The sequence below is a fragment of the Vidua macroura genome, chromosome 5 (assembly GCF_024509145.1).
Source record: "Vidua macroura isolate BioBank_ID:100142 chromosome 5, ASM2450914v1, whole genome shotgun sequence".
In the NCBI taxonomy this organism is placed as follows: Eukaryota; Metazoa; Chordata; class Aves; order Passeriformes; family Viduidae; genus Vidua; species Vidua macroura.
In genome coordinates, this window is record NC_071575.1 from 10,892,189 (window position 1) to 10,911,194 (window position 19,006).

At 36.2% G+C, this 19,006-nt stretch overlaps 1 protein-coding gene and 1 long non-coding RNA gene across 9 annotated transcripts in view; one reads left to right on the forward strand and one right to left on the reverse strand.

Moving 5' to 3' along the window:
- Positions 1-464: 464 nt before the first annotated feature.
- Positions 465-6,141, reverse strand: LOC128808224 (uncharacterized). Its single transcript, XR_008437411.1, has 3 exons — positions 6,049-6,141; positions 4,990-5,040; positions 465-540 (listed from the first exon to the last, which is right to left on the reverse strand). It is a non-coding gene; the product is annotated as an uncharacterized LOC128808224 (long non-coding RNA).
- Positions 6,142-6,255: 114 nt separating this feature from the next.
- LRRIQ1 (leucine rich repeats and IQ motif containing 1) overlaps positions 6,256-19,006 on the forward strand; it is a 103,650-nt gene continuing 90,899 nt past the window's right edge. For 7 of the 8 annotated variants that reach the window (XR_008437357.1, XR_008437358.1, XR_008437359.1 and 4 more), the window contains exons 1-10: positions 6,256-6,366; positions 6,881-7,043; positions 8,217-8,328; positions 9,257-9,327; positions 10,509-10,611; positions 11,306-11,514; positions 13,372-13,446; positions 13,624-14,811; positions 15,580-15,732; positions 16,907-17,057. Coding sequence is in view for 4 of the 8 variants with exons in the window: in XM_053978868.1 (XP_053834843.1) it covers positions 6,915-7,043; positions 8,217-8,328; positions 9,257-9,327; positions 10,509-10,611; positions 11,306-11,514; positions 13,372-13,446; positions 13,624-14,811; positions 15,580-15,732; positions 16,907-17,057 (2,191 nt within the window). In the remaining 4 variants the exon portion in view is untranslated. The remainder of the gene's footprint in view (positions 6,367-6,880; positions 7,044-8,216; positions 8,329-9,256; positions 9,328-10,508; positions 10,612-11,305; positions 11,515-13,371; positions 13,447-13,623; positions 14,812-15,579; positions 15,733-16,906; positions 17,058-19,006) is intronic. The other variant, XM_053978869.1, reaches the window with a different exon arrangement.

The window sequence follows — 19,006 nt, forward strand, 5'->3', positions numbered from 1 at the left end:
TATTTAAATATGTCTTTCTATCAACAGATTTGTATGTGGAAATCACACCAAGACAGGATCAAATTTTTCACGCACACAAAATTCTCTTTCATCTTACAAAAAAGTTGGAGGCTGATTTCCATGTACTGTAACCAGCAGACATTTGATTTCCACAACACTCCAAGGACTCCCATAGCTAATGTAAAAGTAAAAACAGATCCAGTGCCAAGTTTTATACAAGAAAGCTATGTCACTGGTTAGTTTTTGACTGAAGAAACTGTAACACGGTGCATTGGTACTGTTACTTGTTTTCCTTTTATTTTTATGAGACTTCCACTTACACAATTTATTCCAGAAGAATATCTTTGTGACGCCATTAATGAAAGGATGGAAATAACAGAATTATATCATCATCATCATCATCATCTTCTTCTTCTTCTTCTTCTTCTTCTTCTTCTTCTTCTTCTTCTTCTTCTTCTTCTTCTTCTTCTTCTTCTTCTTCTTCTTCTTCTCCTTCTTCTTCTTCCTCTTCTTCTTCCTCTTCCTCTTCTTCTTCTTCCCCTTATATTCACAGAAAGAAAAAGATATATTTTCATAAATTTAGACAATGGTAATAACATATAAGATGTAAACAAAACATTCTCAATTGAACAATGTGAACCACTCACAAGGAAATCAGTGAACAATTTCAGTTTAAGTTTGCAGATTTTTTTTGTATTTTACAAGAATTATTAACACATGTGCAGATCCTATGGGGAGATAGATACATATTTCTCAATAAGTTAAAGATTCAGTGCTGTCCTCCCTCTTTGCGACTGGTCACTTTCTCCTCTGCATTCCAACCATTTGTGCATAGATATGGAAAGTAGCAGAGGTGTTCATTACTTCCAGCCCACATGTTTTCTCCCAGAATTATTGCACTGGATGGTTCCTATGCCATTAGTTTGGAACTGACACTTCTTAACACAGCCAAGGCAGTCTGCTCTTTAAGAGCACATCTGTTGTTATGTGACCTAAAACTTACTTTTTTTAGGAAAAAAAAAAGAAAAAAAAAAAAAGAAGAGAGACACTATGGGAAAAAGGAATATCCATATGGAGAGGCCATACTCTTACTCACTCCACCCTAATCCTCACCCAAAAAGTCTATCATCCCATCAAATGCAGGTCAAATGCAGTCTGGTAAATGATATAAAGAAAATATGAATAGAGCTGATTTATTTCCAGTGATTAATCTATAAGCTGTACACCAAAAGAAAGAAACAAATCAATTGCATCATTTATAACAATATCTAAATTGTAGATATAGTATTATGTTTTCTCCTGTTTTGATACTCATACCATGTAATGATGGAAAACCTACTCCAGAGGAAAAAAACTTTACAACCACACAGTTCAATCCCATAATGCCACCACATGAAAGAAAAAAATTCATTACTTCTTCTGTTGATTACATAGAACCATACAAGCATAAAATGGTTTGGGTTGGAAGGGACATTAGAGACTCTCTACTTCCAACATCCCTGCCATGGACAGGATCACCTGCCATGGTGATCAGACCAGGTTGCTTAAAGCTGCTTCCATCCTGGATTTGAGCACTTCCAGGGATGGGGCATTTTTATTCTGCGATCATTTAAAACAAAAGAATAATTTTATTTATACTGAGAAAAAAACACAGAAGAAATTGTTTCTGTCAAATAAAAGCCACAAACCAAATGCCAAAAGCGTGAGACCCAGAGCCTGATGAGAAGGGGGTCGGGGAAGGGAAGGATTGTTTTTTTAATTAAGAACATCTAAAAAAATTTAAAGCTGCTAAATAAGAGAGAGAAAACAGATTGCTTGCCAAGAAAATTGCACTGAAGATATTTAAATAGCATTTCTGTATTTGGTTTTTATTTCTTATTTTCATTTTTTTTGTTTTCAGTTTTGAATCACAGCTGAAAATATAATCATATATTCAGTTCATTATGAAAAAAAAAAGTAGTCTTATAAATCTCAATGGAACTTCATTTCCCCAGATAATATATTATAAATTTTAAGAGTATTTTCTGATACATTGAACAAAAAATTACCAGCAGCAGTAGAAGCATCAAGATGCTGTATAGTCTCCATTGCCTCTGTTATGCTGTACACATATATTTTTGTTCTGTTTTGCTATTGGTTTTGGTCTTTTTTATTTTAAGCTGCTAAAGACATTTGGAAGCAGCATGTATTTTGGAAGATTTATACAGCAAGATTTACATAGCCTGGCATATACTTGTTCTTCTATTCTCAGTGCACTTACTAAATAGTAAGGATACCAGCTGAAACGAAGAGATGAGAAATGTGAAGCTTCTGTAGTCAAAAATTATCTTGCATTAACAACTTATTTTACATAGAAAACACATTACATATATATCAAATTTGAATTTTTAGAAGAAAATACTCAGCAAACACAAGCTTAGCCTGCCCTGTCAAGATCCTCAATGCCTGGATTATAAAACCTTTTCTGATGGATTTCAGCACAAAGAAAGCTGTAGTAAGTTTTTCAAACTAGCTCTGCAGTGGAGTGGAGTCAATAATGAGGTCAACAATGCACCTTGTAAAACTATAGACTGTATGAGAAAACAGGCTTTTCAATTTCCCTGGAGAAGCTTCACTACTTTTAAGAGTAATTGAACTTTTTCTTGGTTTTCAAAAATAAAATGTATCAAAACAGTGGCATTTTTTAAAGGAAAAAACTCCTGATGAGTTATATATTCAACATGAAAACTGGAACCTGCAGTAGTTCTCTTGTGTTACCTATGTGGTTTCAAAGATTTATTCTGAGAAATTTTAATAATAATTCAGTTCATCTTAAAAAATTTACCTAAAATTAAAAATATTATCCTTATAAATTAACTTATAAAATTTACATTTTATATTGCATTGTTTCTACACAAGAAAATCTTTACCAGCATTGAGTATTTCCATCCTACCCTAAGGAGAAAGGTCAAATGATATATTTCTTCCTGAAGTCCAACATAACCACATCTTTAGAACAGAGAAGTTTTCTTATGTTGGCCAGCCCTGACTTTCTGGATACAGGCAACGGGTTTCAGGAAGTTTCAGCTCATTTTGATGTACTTCCTGTCATTCCATGTCATGCAATTATTTTCCTTTCATTTTCAAATTTGTAAAATGAAGAATTTTCATTACAGCACAGCTCCAAGATGGTTCACTCTACAATTTTTGAATCAGTGCCAACACTGGTGATGGGTGTAATAAACGCTAATCACTTGTTTTAAAAATTTATAAAGGTTTAATAAAAATAAAATGGTTATAAAAATAATAATACAAGTATAGTAATAAAGGTTAGACAATTAGAGTTAGGACAATTAATGAGAGAATAACAGCAAAGAGTTACAGCCCAGGCTGGGTACCTCTTTCTGGACAAAAATGAGCCAGGAAAAGGACCGTGTTAAAAGAGAATTTACTCCTCAAGAGGGGTAACTTGTTGCATATACAAAACACTTTATGATTATGCATATATTTTATTTAAAACAAGAAATTCGTCTGGTACTTGTCAAAAAGTTTTTGTTAATCCCTAGGTGCTTTTGAGTCTAAGTTAGGCTTGGAGAAATAAGTTTTTGTTGATAAGGAAAGCCATAAATTCCTCTCCTCTGGAAAATTTAGGGGTTTCTGTAATTGTTATCTCTGTGCGAAGAATTTCTTGACTATCTTCTCCTTTTCTTGAGCTAATAAAAAGAATATCTCACACACATAGTTTCTATTTTAAATACTAAAGTTTAATTTTAATTACAAAACTACATTTACTATATTATTCAAATGTTAATACAGCATAACTTTCCAACCTAGCATAATACATATAGTAAATATCTGCGTAGAGCCATATAATATGCATTTTTCACATGGGGATCTCAGCAGCAACAACAAGCTACACTTAGGGTTTGTGTGAGGGTTCAGAGAGCTGCACAACCTATGGTTTCAGGGACACTGGCAATCCAAAAGGCATTGCAAGGGCATCAGGGCATGGTGCCACAATTGATAAATACACAACTTTCAAGCTGTGTAATTTTTGGCGATGAGGACATCTGCACAGTCCCAAGGTGTCATTAGGATCAGGCTTAGGGTTAGGGTCAGTGTTGAGTGAGTCAAAGAGCCTGCAGCTCCAGAAACACTTGGGCCGAAAACAGCGTGCCGAGAAAGGCAATCCTGGCACAGCCCCAACACTGCTGCTCCTACTTCTTTCTAAAATCGAGCACCCATGGGGATTGAGACTTTAGGTTACTCTGAGGGTTAGGGCAATGTTTAGGGTTAGGGTTAGGGTTGAGTGAGTAAAAGATCCTACAGCTCCAGGAACAGCATGGCTGTAACATGAATGGCAAGGTGGGCCCAGTAGGGCCTCAGTATTGCTGCTCCTACTTCTTTTTAACTTGACCACCCATATGGATGGGGGTTTTATTGTTAGGGTTAGTGTTGAGGTTAAGTTTAAGGTTAGGGTTAGGGTTAGGGCTACGGAAAGGGTTAGTGTTAAGTTTAGACTTAGAGTTGGGTGAGTAGTGAAAATTCTTCATTTCATTGCATGAAATTAAATCTTTCTATGACTTCTGTGAAACATCTCTTTTATTGGCAAATTTTTTTGCTAAGAGAGGACATGGTCTTTATTCAGTATGTGCATAGCATAACTGCACTACAAAAGAAGTATTAAGTGCACATTCTACCAGTGAATAAATAGTTGATCATATTGAAAAGTTCACCAGTGGTATGACTATATAGAAGGGTGGATTTCAAATGGATACATTTCCATTTTTTAATTTTTAATTTTCATGCTTATCTATTACACTGGTGAGAAAACCATAATCAGTTGCCCTTGAAGCAAATATTTTTTGATCAACATCCCTAAAACTTTCAGAAAGGTACTCAGCTTATTCTAAGGACAGTAGATAGGAAAACCTTTTCCATTTTTGGCAAATCCTTCATATTGCTCCCAAATTGCACATTTTCTATGTAAAACCTTAATTTTTGTTATACCTGTTTTTGCATCTTGGTATTCCTCATCAGACTCATGGTTAGATGTGCTCCCTATAAACACACAAAAATATGATTATCTGCACCTGCCTGATCTGTGTAACTTTTCCTAGACTGAATTCTGTTCAGTCTCTAATTGTCCAACTGGACATTTTCTCCAGCTTTTAATAACCAGTGAGGGACTTTTACACAGGCAGACAGTGGTAGGACAAGGGGGACAGGTTTTAAGCTAGAAGAGGACAGATTTAGATTAGCTGCTACAAGGAAATTCTTTACACCACAAAGGGTGGTGAGGCTTGAAAACAGGCTGCCCAGAGAAGCTGTGCATGCCCCATCCCTGTGTTCAAGGCCAGGCTGGATGGGGCACTGAGCAGCCTGGTCTGGTGGAAGGCGTCCCTGCTCATGGCAGGTCATTTGGAAGAGATGATGTTGACGGTTCCTTCCAACCCAAACCATTCTATGACTCTATGAATTTGCATTTGTATTTACCTTTCTCTTAATTTTTTTTTTTTTTTTTTTTTTTTAAACTCCTACTATTTGCTCCCTACCCGCAGCACTGGCAGGGCCATGCTGAGCCACTGGTGCCCCTGCAGCCGTGAGGCCGTGCCAGGCTGGCCATGCCAAAGTCCAGTGCCACACGATGGCCCCAGTGCCAGCCGGCCCTTCGGAGCCATGACCCAGCCCCAGCATGGGAAGACAGAAGGAATGTCTGGTTTATTTACATTTTCCACTGCTCTGGAGTTCTCTGGGCAAACAAGAATGGAAGCAAACCCACAGTGTTTTAATCCACCTTCACTATCGTTTTGGTACGCTTTTATTTATACATTTTTTTCCGCTTAATTGCCTCTTGCAATTTATTGTGAACAATAAATTCCAGTCTATGGCTTCAAAAAAAAACCCAAACACAAACTGAAAACAAAACCAAAAAAAGAATCCAAAACCAAAATAAAAATAGTATCGAAAAACAAAAACAGCCCCCCAAAAACAAACAAAACCACAAAAATCCCCCCAAAAAACAAACAAACAAAACCCAAACCCCAATATTAAAGAAAAAAAACCCACACAAACAAAACCACGAAAACAGGCGCCGTCTCACGCTGAGGGGCACCGCCTAACGCCCCAGGAACGCGAAACGGCCGCTCCTGGCGAAGTCTGGCTCCTCTCGCTGCCCGTCCGAGCCGCTGTTTCCCGTTGCCGTGGTGACGGCCCCGCGGTGGCAGCGCTCTGCGGGGCTCTCGTCGTCCCCCTGGAGCCCCCCACCGTCCGCTGCTGGCGGATTCGGAATTTCAGGGCGGCGGGGCGGCCGGTCTCCAGAGGCGGCCAGAAAGGCGGAGGCTCCATGAGGAGCTTGACTGAACGACAGGTTCAACACACCGACAGGTGAGTGGGTACATGAAGTAGACGGGATGGGAGCGGAGGGCTGCGGGCGCTCTGAGCGCTGGACTACAATTCCCAGCATGCAAAGGGGCGGAGCCGCTCGCCTGTTGGGAAGCGTTGGTGGTGGGGGGTGCTGCCTCCGTGCGCTGTGCCTTTCGGGAGGTGTAGTTTTCTCTCAGCCGGGATCTGCCTCTCGCTTTCCCGGCAGAAAAGCGCTCCGTGTGCCCGGTCTCCCGCTGCAGGAGCCGGCGAGGAGCTGCTCGCTGTCTCCCATTCCCCTAATTGCGGGGGGCAACGGGTTGCGAAAGGAGGGGTGGGGGGCGTTGACAAGGTACCCGGTTTCCCCCTGCCTGCATCCATCCACAAGTTTTTTACCTCTCTGGGTTACATCATTTCTCACGGCTTTCTCTGTGTCATTAAAACTTCATCGAGTGCTTTCTATATTCTTAGTCTTATTTTGAGAACTCTGATTATATTGGTTCATGCTGTGTTGAAAGGTGTTGCTTTTTTTGTGTAGCTTGCAAAACAGATAAGACGCTGTGGGAAGTAGAATGTCGGAAGATATTAAAGGAATTGAAAAAGAAGTAGAAATTGAATTAGACAGAATCAGTGTTTCTTCGCTTGGAACAGATGATCCTGACACAGAGGTATCAGAGGAACCCTTGAGTGACAGTGAGACAGTAAGTATCCAGTGAGCTAAAACTGCTTCTGTAGCGTGTGGTACGAAAGCCGTGTTGGCATTGGAAAGCCCATTTGAGTGAACGTTCTCCTGGCACACCTAACCCGAGGCTTTGATCTGAACAGTAGTCTTGGTAGTATTGCTTCATAAAAAATGTGGTGACAGGACAACAGGAGAGATGAATATCAGCATTCTGCTTGAGAAGATCAGACCTGGAGATTTTGTTTTAGAATCCTCTGAAGCTGGAAGATTTGACGAGGTAAATTAAGTCTGGACAAATAAGCTGATGATTCTTCACTGAAATCTGTATTTTAATCTTACAAGAGACTGGTTTAGGAGATTCCTTATAAGATTTCCAGACACTAATTTCATATAAATAGGTTCTTGAAGTCCTCTTTCTTGGATGACTTCCTATTTTGGGAAGTGGCTTTCCTCTGAAATAAAATCAGTTATTTGGGTCTTTTTCTGCCATTTTAATTTTTCAGATTCATAGCATAGGGATCGGTTTGCAGGATATTAGGGTAGATGATATTGATCATAAATCATGTTTCATATGACATAGACAAAGGTATCAGTGATAAGTGTGTAAGCACTCACATACTGAACATCAGCAATGTCTACCACAATTTGCACATCTGAGAGAAGGCAGACCATTTTCCCAAAATCTTGACATTAAAAGGCAGTATTTTGAATAGAAAGTTTCTATGTAATAAAGAAAACTGCAGCATTGGTTCTATGTACATACTTTAAACATCAGAACATTTAAAATTTATTTATTTTGTGAGGAGTCTAAACATTTTAAAGAAAAAGATCTTGTACCTCACAGGTATTTGCTAATTTTTATCTTATCATTTTTCTTTAATTTCTTGATCCAACACAGTTATAAACACAACAATTTATTGAAATGTGTTTCTGGAGAGAGTGCAAGATTAATTACATTCTAATCAAATTTTAGTAATGTAAATTAGAATTATTAATTGTTCAGTGAGTGGTAAGACAATGAAAAGAGTATAGGAATTTGAAAAAATGTTGGTGGAAATTGCTGCTTAGTTTCCATCAATGCTTTGTAGATGAAGCCAAAACAAGTCTTTATTCTCTTATGTCAAGTATTTACCTCTTTTCAAGCCGGTGAGATGAAAATGTAGAATATATGTCAAAGGTGGTGTTTTTCTAGATTTCAGGTGACTTACCAGAATCAGTTCTCGCCTATTTAAACTTTATCAAGAGCAGCAATCAAGATGCTGAAAAGCTTATACTGCAGGACTTAGAAGATGAGCAAAGTAGAAGTAAGCATTAATCACAGTTAAAATGTTTGTATACCTCATATTGCCAGTGGAAGTTAGACTAACAAGCATCCATAAAATAAAGCAAACTTTTAAGTAGAGCAAGCAGTGAAACCTATTCCCTCAGGTTGTGAATGCATGATGAAAATCTCTAGGAATAAAGCCATGCAGTGCTATATTCTTGAATTAACAACTGAGCAGAAATTAAACTTTTTTAAAAACTCATCTAATGCTAAAGAAGGCAAATTGCAAGATTACTCTCTGAGACAGAGCCCAGGCCAGACTCTTCATGAAAGTCTAAAATGAAGTCAGTAGGAGCTGAAATGCAGGGTTCAGATACAACTGAGTCTCACAGGATATGTTTAAAGTCTATCTTGAGATGCCCAAGTTCTCATTGGATGAAATGACTGTTAATTGGCAAAAAAAATATTGCTGTCAGCTGTGTAACTGAAGCCAAGCTCATGGTTTATATGCCACTGTCTGTTCCATTAGTGCAATAGGCTTGGTGACCAGAAGTTCAGCATTGGTTACAAATTTTGATATCTGAGGAACATCCTTATTTATTCTTTTTTTTTGTAATGAAATCTTACTCTTTTTAATTGTTCTTTGTCAACTTTTGACCTTGTTTTGATACAAGTGCCACTGTATTTTTTGCACAGAAAATGTTCTGCTGTGTTTCATGACGTGGAATTCTCTTTCATATTTGCTATTGGTGTATTCTTACAGTATCATTGTGTCTGTTTCTCTTACACACATTTCCTGCTTTTAATGTAGATAAATGACTCCCATACATATTTAAATGAAACTAGGGGAGAAGGAGAACTTTATTTTCATTTAAACAAATTGAATAGATAAAAATGTAGACGAAAACTGAGCACTTGTAAGGGATTTTCTCTCTGTGAACTAATTTTTTTATTTATCTTTTCTTTAGATGACATTTATCAAGTAGTTTCTTGCCATCCTTCTGAATTGAATAAAGATTCAAAACAATTTAATGAAAAGGTATTTTTTATGAATGCATTATTTATAGGGAATAAAATTCTATTAAATAATCTAGATAACTTACACTTGCTTTAGTGGCCTCCTAAGGAGATCTATAAATGTGTTCAGGTTTTTTTCTGCAAGACTATCCATAAGGTATTAAGATGAGTTTCTATATACAATTCTTTAGAATTAGGACATCAACTGTAATACACAATTTCTATAACCTTGCAAATTTGAAATAAATTATCTGATATATTGAGCACTAAAGTCAACAAAATTAAACAAAACTGAATAATCCGTTATTGATAGTTGGAGAATATTGTCTTAATATTATAACACTTTTAAGCTTCTCTAATCTTATTTTTATGATGATCAGGAAGATGTACTACTATTAATCTTGCTCCTAATATATTCCATTATTTTATAGAAAATATAAACATAGTCATCTCTGTGCCTTTCAAAGACAAATCAAAAGTTATGAACATGAGTGCTTCTATATTTTCATAGGATTTGACTGAATAACTTGCTGAAGTTTTCGTAGAAAAATATAAAACTGTATTTAATTTATTCACTTTTAATTTGCTGCCTGGCTTTTATTAGTGAGCACTCTTGCAAACATGATTTTTGTTCTCAGAAGACCATTGTTTAACACAGCACAATTACTTCATGTGACTTCAGCTGCATTACAAATATTAATATAGGCCCAAAGCATGTGATGAACAGATGATAAATGAGCAGGAATAGATTACTTGCCAGCAAAGAACAATGAAATAAATATAGCAATCCTTCTGCCCATAGTATTACTTTGTAATAGTCTTCTTAAAAATTTGCTCTGTAACTAGTTCTTCCCCAGTGTGCATAACAGTATTCATGCATAAGTGCTTGGTTTCACAGAAAGTAAAACAAATATCAAATGCAAGACATTCATTTTTCCAAGTCAAAATATTAAATATATTTTAAAAACACATAGAAATATTATGAATTTTGATAAATACTACAGTATTTGTTACGCTAGAAAGCAATATTTTGACTGATATGTTAGTGTTATTCAATGTGTAAGGATTCCAGTCAGCAGTAAGTTTCACATTGATGTTCTTGTCATATGATAAAAAGCTTATCCTCGTTCTGGAAGATTTTTATAATGTCCTGCTTTTAAATTTTGTTTCTTGTTTTTTAATAATAATTTTAAACTATGTTAGATACTGCTTGAAGTTGAAAATGAAGACTTGCAGCTTGTTACAACATCTGATTATAGTCAGTCCATCAGTGATGATGCAGCCACTGATGACCACTTTCTAACAGGTAAGCAAACACATTATTCATTTGGTTGAGTTGATCTTTAACATATTACTATTTCCTGCTTTTCTGTTGTCATAAGTATCATAGCATTCTTTTTAAAGAATTTCACATTGCAGTATACAACAGTTACTTGATGGATTGGACATAAACAAACACTTTTGCTGTTATCTCATTTCAAGATCACAAAATCATCATAGAAATCAGAAAATGCCACTCAAAAATGAAAGCTGCTCAGAGGCACTAAACAGGTTCTGCTTTGGCCACAGATTTTTGTTGTTGTTGTTGTTTTGGTTTTTGGATTTTGTTGGTTTTTTTTTTTTGTGGTCACATTGGCTGAGAATGTTCCTTTGCCATGGCCTTTGGATGAGTTGGGCTGGAGCATATCAGTGCTAAAGGCCCCACTAAAAGCCACAGAAGACATCCTCTGCAATCCTGAAATGTATGTTTTTAGAACAAGCATAGTAGTTGCAGAGTCAGTAAGTGTGTAGAATAATAATAAGACATCTCTGATGGAAAGGTCTTTTGCTATAGTTCTGATTTCCTATATATATATATAAAATATAATACATGTAGGAAATCAGATATATATTCTGGCTATATAATCATAGGATCCTTTTCTTCTCAAATACCTTAAGACTGTTTAATGTTCCCCAATGTTTATTAGGAAATTAAATAAAATGTTTGCTTGGTTGATTAGTAGCTGATCTTGAAATGAGCATAAGTCTTGCCCATTGTGAGGTAGAAGAGCAGTGTAGACGAGCACTTGAGCTTGAAGATGAGAAGATGAAAAAGTGGAAAGCTGAGAGAGAATCACGGGAAAAACAGAATGCAGAGGAACGTGCAAGAAGGGTGCAGCATCTGGAGCAATTTGAGGCTGAAAGAATAAAGTTAGATCTTCTTCATAAGGTAATGGATGATATTAAACCAATCTGTTCCAATCTAGACTATCTGAATTCTAGCTCTAATGTGAAAAAGAGTCTACTATCTCAAACTGCATGACTGTCATAAACCCTGTCTACTTGTGTTGCCAGTGAGTTGTAAAACATATTTAAGTGTAGTCCATTGGTTTTTATGTGTTTACTGATTTAATCAATAGTGAATGAATTTGCTATGCTAAATTTTAAATAATTCCTTAAGCTTTGCCTTTACAGTTTTTATCTGATGAAATAATCCAAATTGCCGGAAATGAGAGTTGTGCTGAAATTAATCAGAAATGAAAAATGCTCACTGTGCCCTAACAGAAAATACTTAGATAGTTTGGACCTCCCACCCTCTTTTCTCATTTAGATGTTAAAATCTTATTGGAAGTAATCAGAACCAAAATTATTCAGTTCAGCAATGCTGGTGCTATTCTTCACTAGGCAAAAGTTATAATACTTGCTGTCCCTATCTTTATCTGGGAAACTTACTCAGGCTTCATCTACTGAGTTCTGCCACAACAGATGATGACTCAACAGGTTGGCTGGTTGCAGTCTCAGACTATATAGTCATGTTTTGCTATAGTGGGTGGAGCATCATAATGGATAAGAGTGAAAGAACATGAAATTTATCTCTCAGATATTATACTTGCGAGGCCACAGAATTTTATTATTTAGCCTAAATAAGTGCATTTTGAAAGGTGCATTAACGCTACATTTTCAGTTAACTAATTTGTGGCTTTCTGAAGAGATGGGTGCCTTGGCACCAGCAAGGTAATTTAAGTCACCAGTAGTAAGGAAGGGCTTAGTAAATGAAAAGACCTTTGATCTCTGAAGGCCACTTCAGTGTCCACTACAGCTCTCTTTTCAAAAGGTCAGAAAAACTGATAGGCCTTCTTAGCTCTTTGCTGTCACAAAACATTTTTGGATATAGGATGGCTTTCTCTAGGGAAAGATGAGCATGGCCATGTTTGGGCACTTTGATACTGCTGTTGTAGGAACGCTTCTTTTGGAGATGAGAAATAGAATCCAACTTTTCCTATTGCAGAAGGATGTAGATGCCTGGTCTCCTGTTGTTTAAACAGCATGCCCATGAAAAACGTGCTTAGACACGTGGGAGAATTTATGCTCCAAGTTGAAAGTGGTTGCTTATACTACTTCCTCCATATCTTCCATATTTTATTTTTTTGATATATCTTGATTCCACCAGGAGTTATGTGGTTCTGGATCAGCCTGTTTTTTAGTTACTTATGTAACTAACTTTCTGGCTGCTACCTTAAGTCTGCTTGAGACTTTTTTCCTGAGGTTTTGTTGGGCAAGGAGGGAAATGCTATTTACTTGCAAATAGTGAGAAAGTAGACTTGAACTTTCATTTTTTGTTGAGAAACAGTTTCAGTCAGAAAAAATTCTTTAGCTTTACTGAACAAAGTTCCCATTTGAAGGATTTTAATATTATCAGTACCTACCAATGCAATTAAAGGGAGATTGTTCATGCTATTATTCAGACATGTTTCTCAGTTTTGCCTATACTTTGAATGGTTTAGTAACTAGTTTTCATCTTTGATAGTAGTACAGATCTTGGAGAGGAAAGTGGCAGCTGTTTGGGTCAGTACCTAGATGCTGACTTTCTGAAGGTATGCATCTCTCAGTACATGACCAAATCTACATTACTGATGCAAGTGTCCTGTTTATTTTGATCCACACATGGCTCAGTTTCTCATTTAAATTCAGGCATTCACAGAATTGTATTGTTGGAAAGTCAAGAAGATGGGTGAGATTGGAGAGAGTGTGTTTTGTGTTGTTGTGCATTTTATACAATATTCATTTGAGTTAATTTGTTGTGCAGAAACACCAGGCTGCAATAGAAGATGAGTTACAGAAAGAGGAGGAAGCTTGGAGAGACAAAATGAGGCAACATGAGGTAAGGTTGTACAGTGAGCTTTTGTCAAAAGACTGTGAGGTTACTGTTATATATTTGAGAATAAATGTTACCATGGAACGCTTAATATACTAGATTCTGTTTATGAATGATAAATATGTGCCAATACCTGTCCCATTTTAAAAGTGGTTGAAATCTATCCTAATTGTTTTGGCCTAGGAATTGATCATGAAGCTACAGTTGCAAATGGAAGAGGAGAAAAAGGCCTTGGAAGAACAGAAAGCAAAAGAAAGACAACTGGCTGAGCAACAGAGTATAGCAGCTGTGAAAATCCAAGCTAGATTTAGAGCATTTTTAGTCCGTAAAAAATATGCTCCCATTTTAAAACAATGGAAATATGAAATGAGAAAGAAGCAGAAAATACTAGAGGAAATAGAGGGAGAAATGAAAGAAAGAGAGGAAAAACTGAACATGCAAATGGAAGAAAACAGGTTGAATAGAGAAGAGGAAAGAAAGAGACGAGAACTTGAAAGACAAGAATATTTGAAACAGGTGAGGAGGTTTGTGGAATATGAGAAAAAGAAAGAAAGCCTGAGATTAAAAAAACAACTGCAAATAAGAAGAGAACAAAGAAAATTAGAACAAAAAAGGGCAGAAGCTGTGATGAGTGAAAATGTAGAAAATAACATAGAAAACATAAAAAAGGAAAAGACAGAAAATATGACAGTAATAAGAGAAGAGAAGGAGGAACTAAATAAACAAGTAGAGGAACCAAAAGAAAAGCATGCTGAAATGATGGATGAAACAAATAATTGGATGAGTCTAGCAGAAAGAAATCTGACACCAAGCGTGCTAGGCTCTGAGAAGGAACACCCTTCTCAAGTGAATAATGAGAACTTATACATTAATTCAGTAACACAAGTAGAAGAAAATTACTCACAAACAAGTGATCAGGATAAAGTTTCAAATGGTCATATTTCAAAGAATGAATCTCTTCACTTCAGTGCTAGTGACATGGTAGAAAATAAGGCAAACTGCATATGCAGCAGTCCTCCAAATGTCCAGCCAAATGCTAATAATAGAGAAATTAAAGATCTATTTTCTCAGTATGAAATTATGAAGAAAACTTTATTTCTGACGGAAAATGCTACTGAAGAAGTCAGAGACACCTGGGACAGTAGTCAAGACGTAGCAGATTCTTGTAGTAAAGTATTTTTTCCTGATGATATTGAAAAGAAGAGAATAAACTGGATGAACACATGCAAATCATGGTCTAAAATATATGAAGAAAACCAAAGAAAGCAAGCAACTATAAGAAAACGACTAAGGAAAAGTTCAGTTAACAAGATGCCTCCATTAAGTACAGAAAAGATAATTCATAGTGGCCCTTGGAGTACCTTGCAACAGGTAACTGGTAATATGAAAGTTTGAGAATGAAATGGGAGACATACTTTCACTTTTTTTGTTATTTCCTGTTTTGGTATGTTGGCAGAATGCTGTTTATTGTTGAGCTGGAAATAGTATTGTTATAGATATAGTTCCTGTGCCCAGGTGCAGAATAAGAGCAGTGACAATGACTTTTGAATTCCAGTGAGTGTTGTGGAACAGACAATGTGGTATTAGTCTTCAGATGATGATAATATTAACACTTTAAAAGGCAAGAGCTCTTACATTCTGCTTAATTAACAAGGTTTTGCCTTTGTATAAAGGCCCTGCTCAACTAGCCCATTCTGAGTTTTGAGAGCAATAGTCTCTCTAGAAACAAGATATTACTGATCAGCTTATAGATAGTATTTTGCTGTAAAGGACATCTCCTGGTTGCCAGGACTTATTTTTCTTACCAGTTATTAACTTATTGTATGCTTGCTCTGTGCTCTCATCTAGATATCCATTCTGAGATGGCCTACTAGCCTAGTCTGAACAATTTTTGTCTGTTCTACACTCATTATTTATGATACTGTGACTATTGTTTTCATGCTAGCTCCTCCCATTGGACAGATCAAACCTATCATTGCCATTCTTTTCTATATGAAAAGATTACCATTAGTTGCTTGCATTTTATAAAGCATTATTTGTTCTCTTTTTCATCCTAAAGAAAATTACCATAATGTGATGTTGTGCACTGAATGTTCAATATACAAAACATGAGTTTTATTTATCAATAAATGCATGTAGGTCACAATGCTTACGCTCGAAGATTTGCCAGCTTGTAGCCTCTCAACCTTATCTGAATGTTCAAATCTTCAAGTTTTGACTCTGAGGCGCTGTGGACTGGTTGCACTCGAAGGACTTAGTAGCTGCAAAGACCTGAAGTATATCAATGTGGAGGTACCAAGCATATTTGATTATTTGTTATAACATGGGGAGAACTGCCAGTTTTGCTCCTTAATTGAATTTGTTGTCCAACTGAATATGTAGCTTTTAGCCTTAAGAACATAGGAATAGCAACAAAATACTCCCAAATGTGAACAAAGTTATACAAGCAGATTTACAGTGCAAATAACACAAAACAACATGCTGCAAACGATTCAACCTGTACTAAGAAAATATCCGGCATGAGCTAAGCATGAGTATAGATCTTTGTTTACTCAGTCTCTGATTGATGTGGGCAGATGCTGTTCACCATAGCAGGAGGTCAGCTTGAGCAAGAATAGGGAGAAGGAGGAGTCCTTTGCAACATACACCTTGAGTGTTAATTAAAATTAGTAACATATATGCTCAAGGAATAGTACATATAGTGAGTTATACTAGAAGTCTAATGTTAGGTATTTGCTACTGTGCAGTGTCTTACATGGCCATGTTTAATTACTAAACAGAACTTTTTCTCTGTAATGCATCTTTGTTCCAGAATCTGGCAATTTACATGAAACAGCTTTGTTCACATGTTTAATTTAATGTGTTTTAACAACACTATTTTCCAGATGAAAAGACCAAGCACAGCAAATAGTGAAAGAGCAATCTGAGGAAGCATTATTAAAATGGCCTGGGGAAGGGGATGTTTGAAGAGCAGGATCCCTTGGAGGAAGAATATTAGCTTAGAACAGTGTTAATGTTTGTGACCAAATTACCTCTAAAATACAGACTTTTGCTGTTAGTAAATAGGATTCCAGCAAAATTACAGCTGTGTTCATTAGCATCTAGTAAATATGATGTTTCTATGCAGCTTTTAGTTCAGTCTCCCAGGGTTTCAAGAGGTAGGAAAATGTATATGGAAGAGCCTGCTCTGTTCTTAACTTCTTTTTTATGCTCTTTTTGTTTCAACTTTGGGAATTTTCAGAGCCAGAATGAAGTTCAAGATACATTCTTGTTCTATTTCAGCAGGACACAAAAGGTCGTTTCTAGGACTCATCATTATTTTCCCCAATGGACAAATAAAGATGTCCTTACTCCTAGCTAAGAGTTTAGGATAAAAATTATCAATGAAGGCAATCTGCTATATTTTACTTAGTTCTGCTGCTTCACTTCAGATGCTATTTAATATTGTCATTTTCTTTTATTGCAGGAAAACAACATTCAGGTAATTGACTGTGCAAATCTGGAAAATCTCTGTATTCTCATTCTGAATAAGAACCATCTTTCATCAGTTTGTGGCTTAGATGGATGCAGAAATCTCCAAAATCTTGAACTTTCCTACAATAGAATCACTCGAATTGGTAAGAAAATTATTCCAATTTGTATAACAATATTTATACAGTTTATATTCAGAACTGTACACCCATTGGATTTAGAGCCACTCAGCTGCTAAGCCCAAGGAGACAGACTTGGCAAAAAACCTACATCTTAAAGCATGGCTTAGCTACTGCCATGTATTCCATCTAGCAGGTCCTGTAACTATTGTCAGCCAAAGAAATTAAAATCTTTCTGAAAGGGCCACTAACATTATCTGCACTAAGTCAGCTGGAATATGAGAGTAGGCTGAGTTCAGCTTATCTACAGACATAATGAAAGCACAGCTTAGCTGTGCATCTGCAGGGAATTCCAGTGTGTTCCTGACTGACACAGAAATCATGTCTGAATATAGAAGTCTGCTGGACAATAGGAAAATAATTAAAAACAATTATTAAGCTCACAGACTAAACAAATTGACATAAGACTTGTAAATAAGAAGCAGTTCCACTGTTAAATAGGACTGTTAAATAACACTATGAACAGAGATAGTACAGTTCTGTGATAAACGGCAAGGGCGTAGCAAACAGAAGATGGGAAAGCTTAAAAAAACTGTAAATGTAGAGACTTTGATGAAGATATAATGAGTATTTTTTACTAATACACTAATATGTATAAATGTTATTATTCATGAAGAAAATTTTTAATAAGTGAGAATAAAAGTGCTGGGAAATCAATGTTTACTGTAAAAGCATATCAGTACTCTAATGAGGAACAGGAAAATAAAATGGTTAAAAAGTTGTATCTGCATTGTTGCATTTAGTGCTTGATAAGGTTCTTATTCAGATTGATCTCATTTGATAAAAATGTCTGCAGGATTACTGTAAGAATGACATAGTTTTAGTGGGTGACATTTGAGAGTGTGGCATTCGTGTGGAGTGCGGTAACTTCATAGAGGCCAAATGGACTAAAATTCTCTGGTACTTTCTCTTTTGTGCAGTGCACTGCTACAATTATTTAGTCTCTAATGAATTTAAGTGGGTAAAAAAATGTTCACAAAATTCATCTTAAATTTGGATTTTTTTTCCTCTCCAGAATTGCTGTGAGGATTTTAGGTTAAAGCAGATGCATAATACAGGAGTTATTTCATATTGAGTAGTTGCACAGAATGCATAAAAATGGATTTGTGAGTTATAAAAAGTTAGCATATCACTTCCATCTGTAAATCTTGCAGGATGTCCCTTAGCAATTTTGGAAACTCCAGTACTGTGTAGTAAAGCTCATTTAAGTTCATAATATTATAAGTTTTAATGACTTATTGTAGGAAATTTCTGGCATACTATGATTTCTCTTTTTATTCTTTTCTCCTGTCATTGAAATATAGCATCAGTAGGGGAAAAATTAGAGTTGCCAAAAACTATTTTAATATAGCAGTAAGAGAAATAGTCTTAATTATGCTTTTTCCCTTAGGAATACATGATCACAAATTAAGTAATTGTGACAGAAACACACCAAATTTGAGTGCATACGTTTGTATTTTGAGGATGAATGCTTTGTTTAAAAATGTTCATGCACAAAAAGTAGCATTTTGACTCAAGTCTTCAAATATGCTTCTGTAGGGTGTCTGTATTGCCATAGAGTGCTGGGTAAAATCCTGGCAGCTCGAGGAATAGCAGTGCATAACCATGGATGGTCATAAATGCTGCTTTGAATATACTCTTTTTAAGACAGCACAGAGAGGAATTTTTTTTTTAATCAAACACCTTTTTAGTTTTGGTTTTGTTGTTTGAGGGTTTTATTTTGGGGATTTTTAAAACATTTTTATGTTTTCGCTGTCAGCTTTCACTCTGTTGTTGGTTGTCTTTGTCACATATAAAAGTGACTTCACAGCTACATTAGTAGCTGAGTCCCTAGCTAGGAGAATTCAGCTGCACTTTGCAAATTGCTGAGGACTTACATAGAAGTTCTCCTTGAATCTTGCTGAAACCATGTAAAA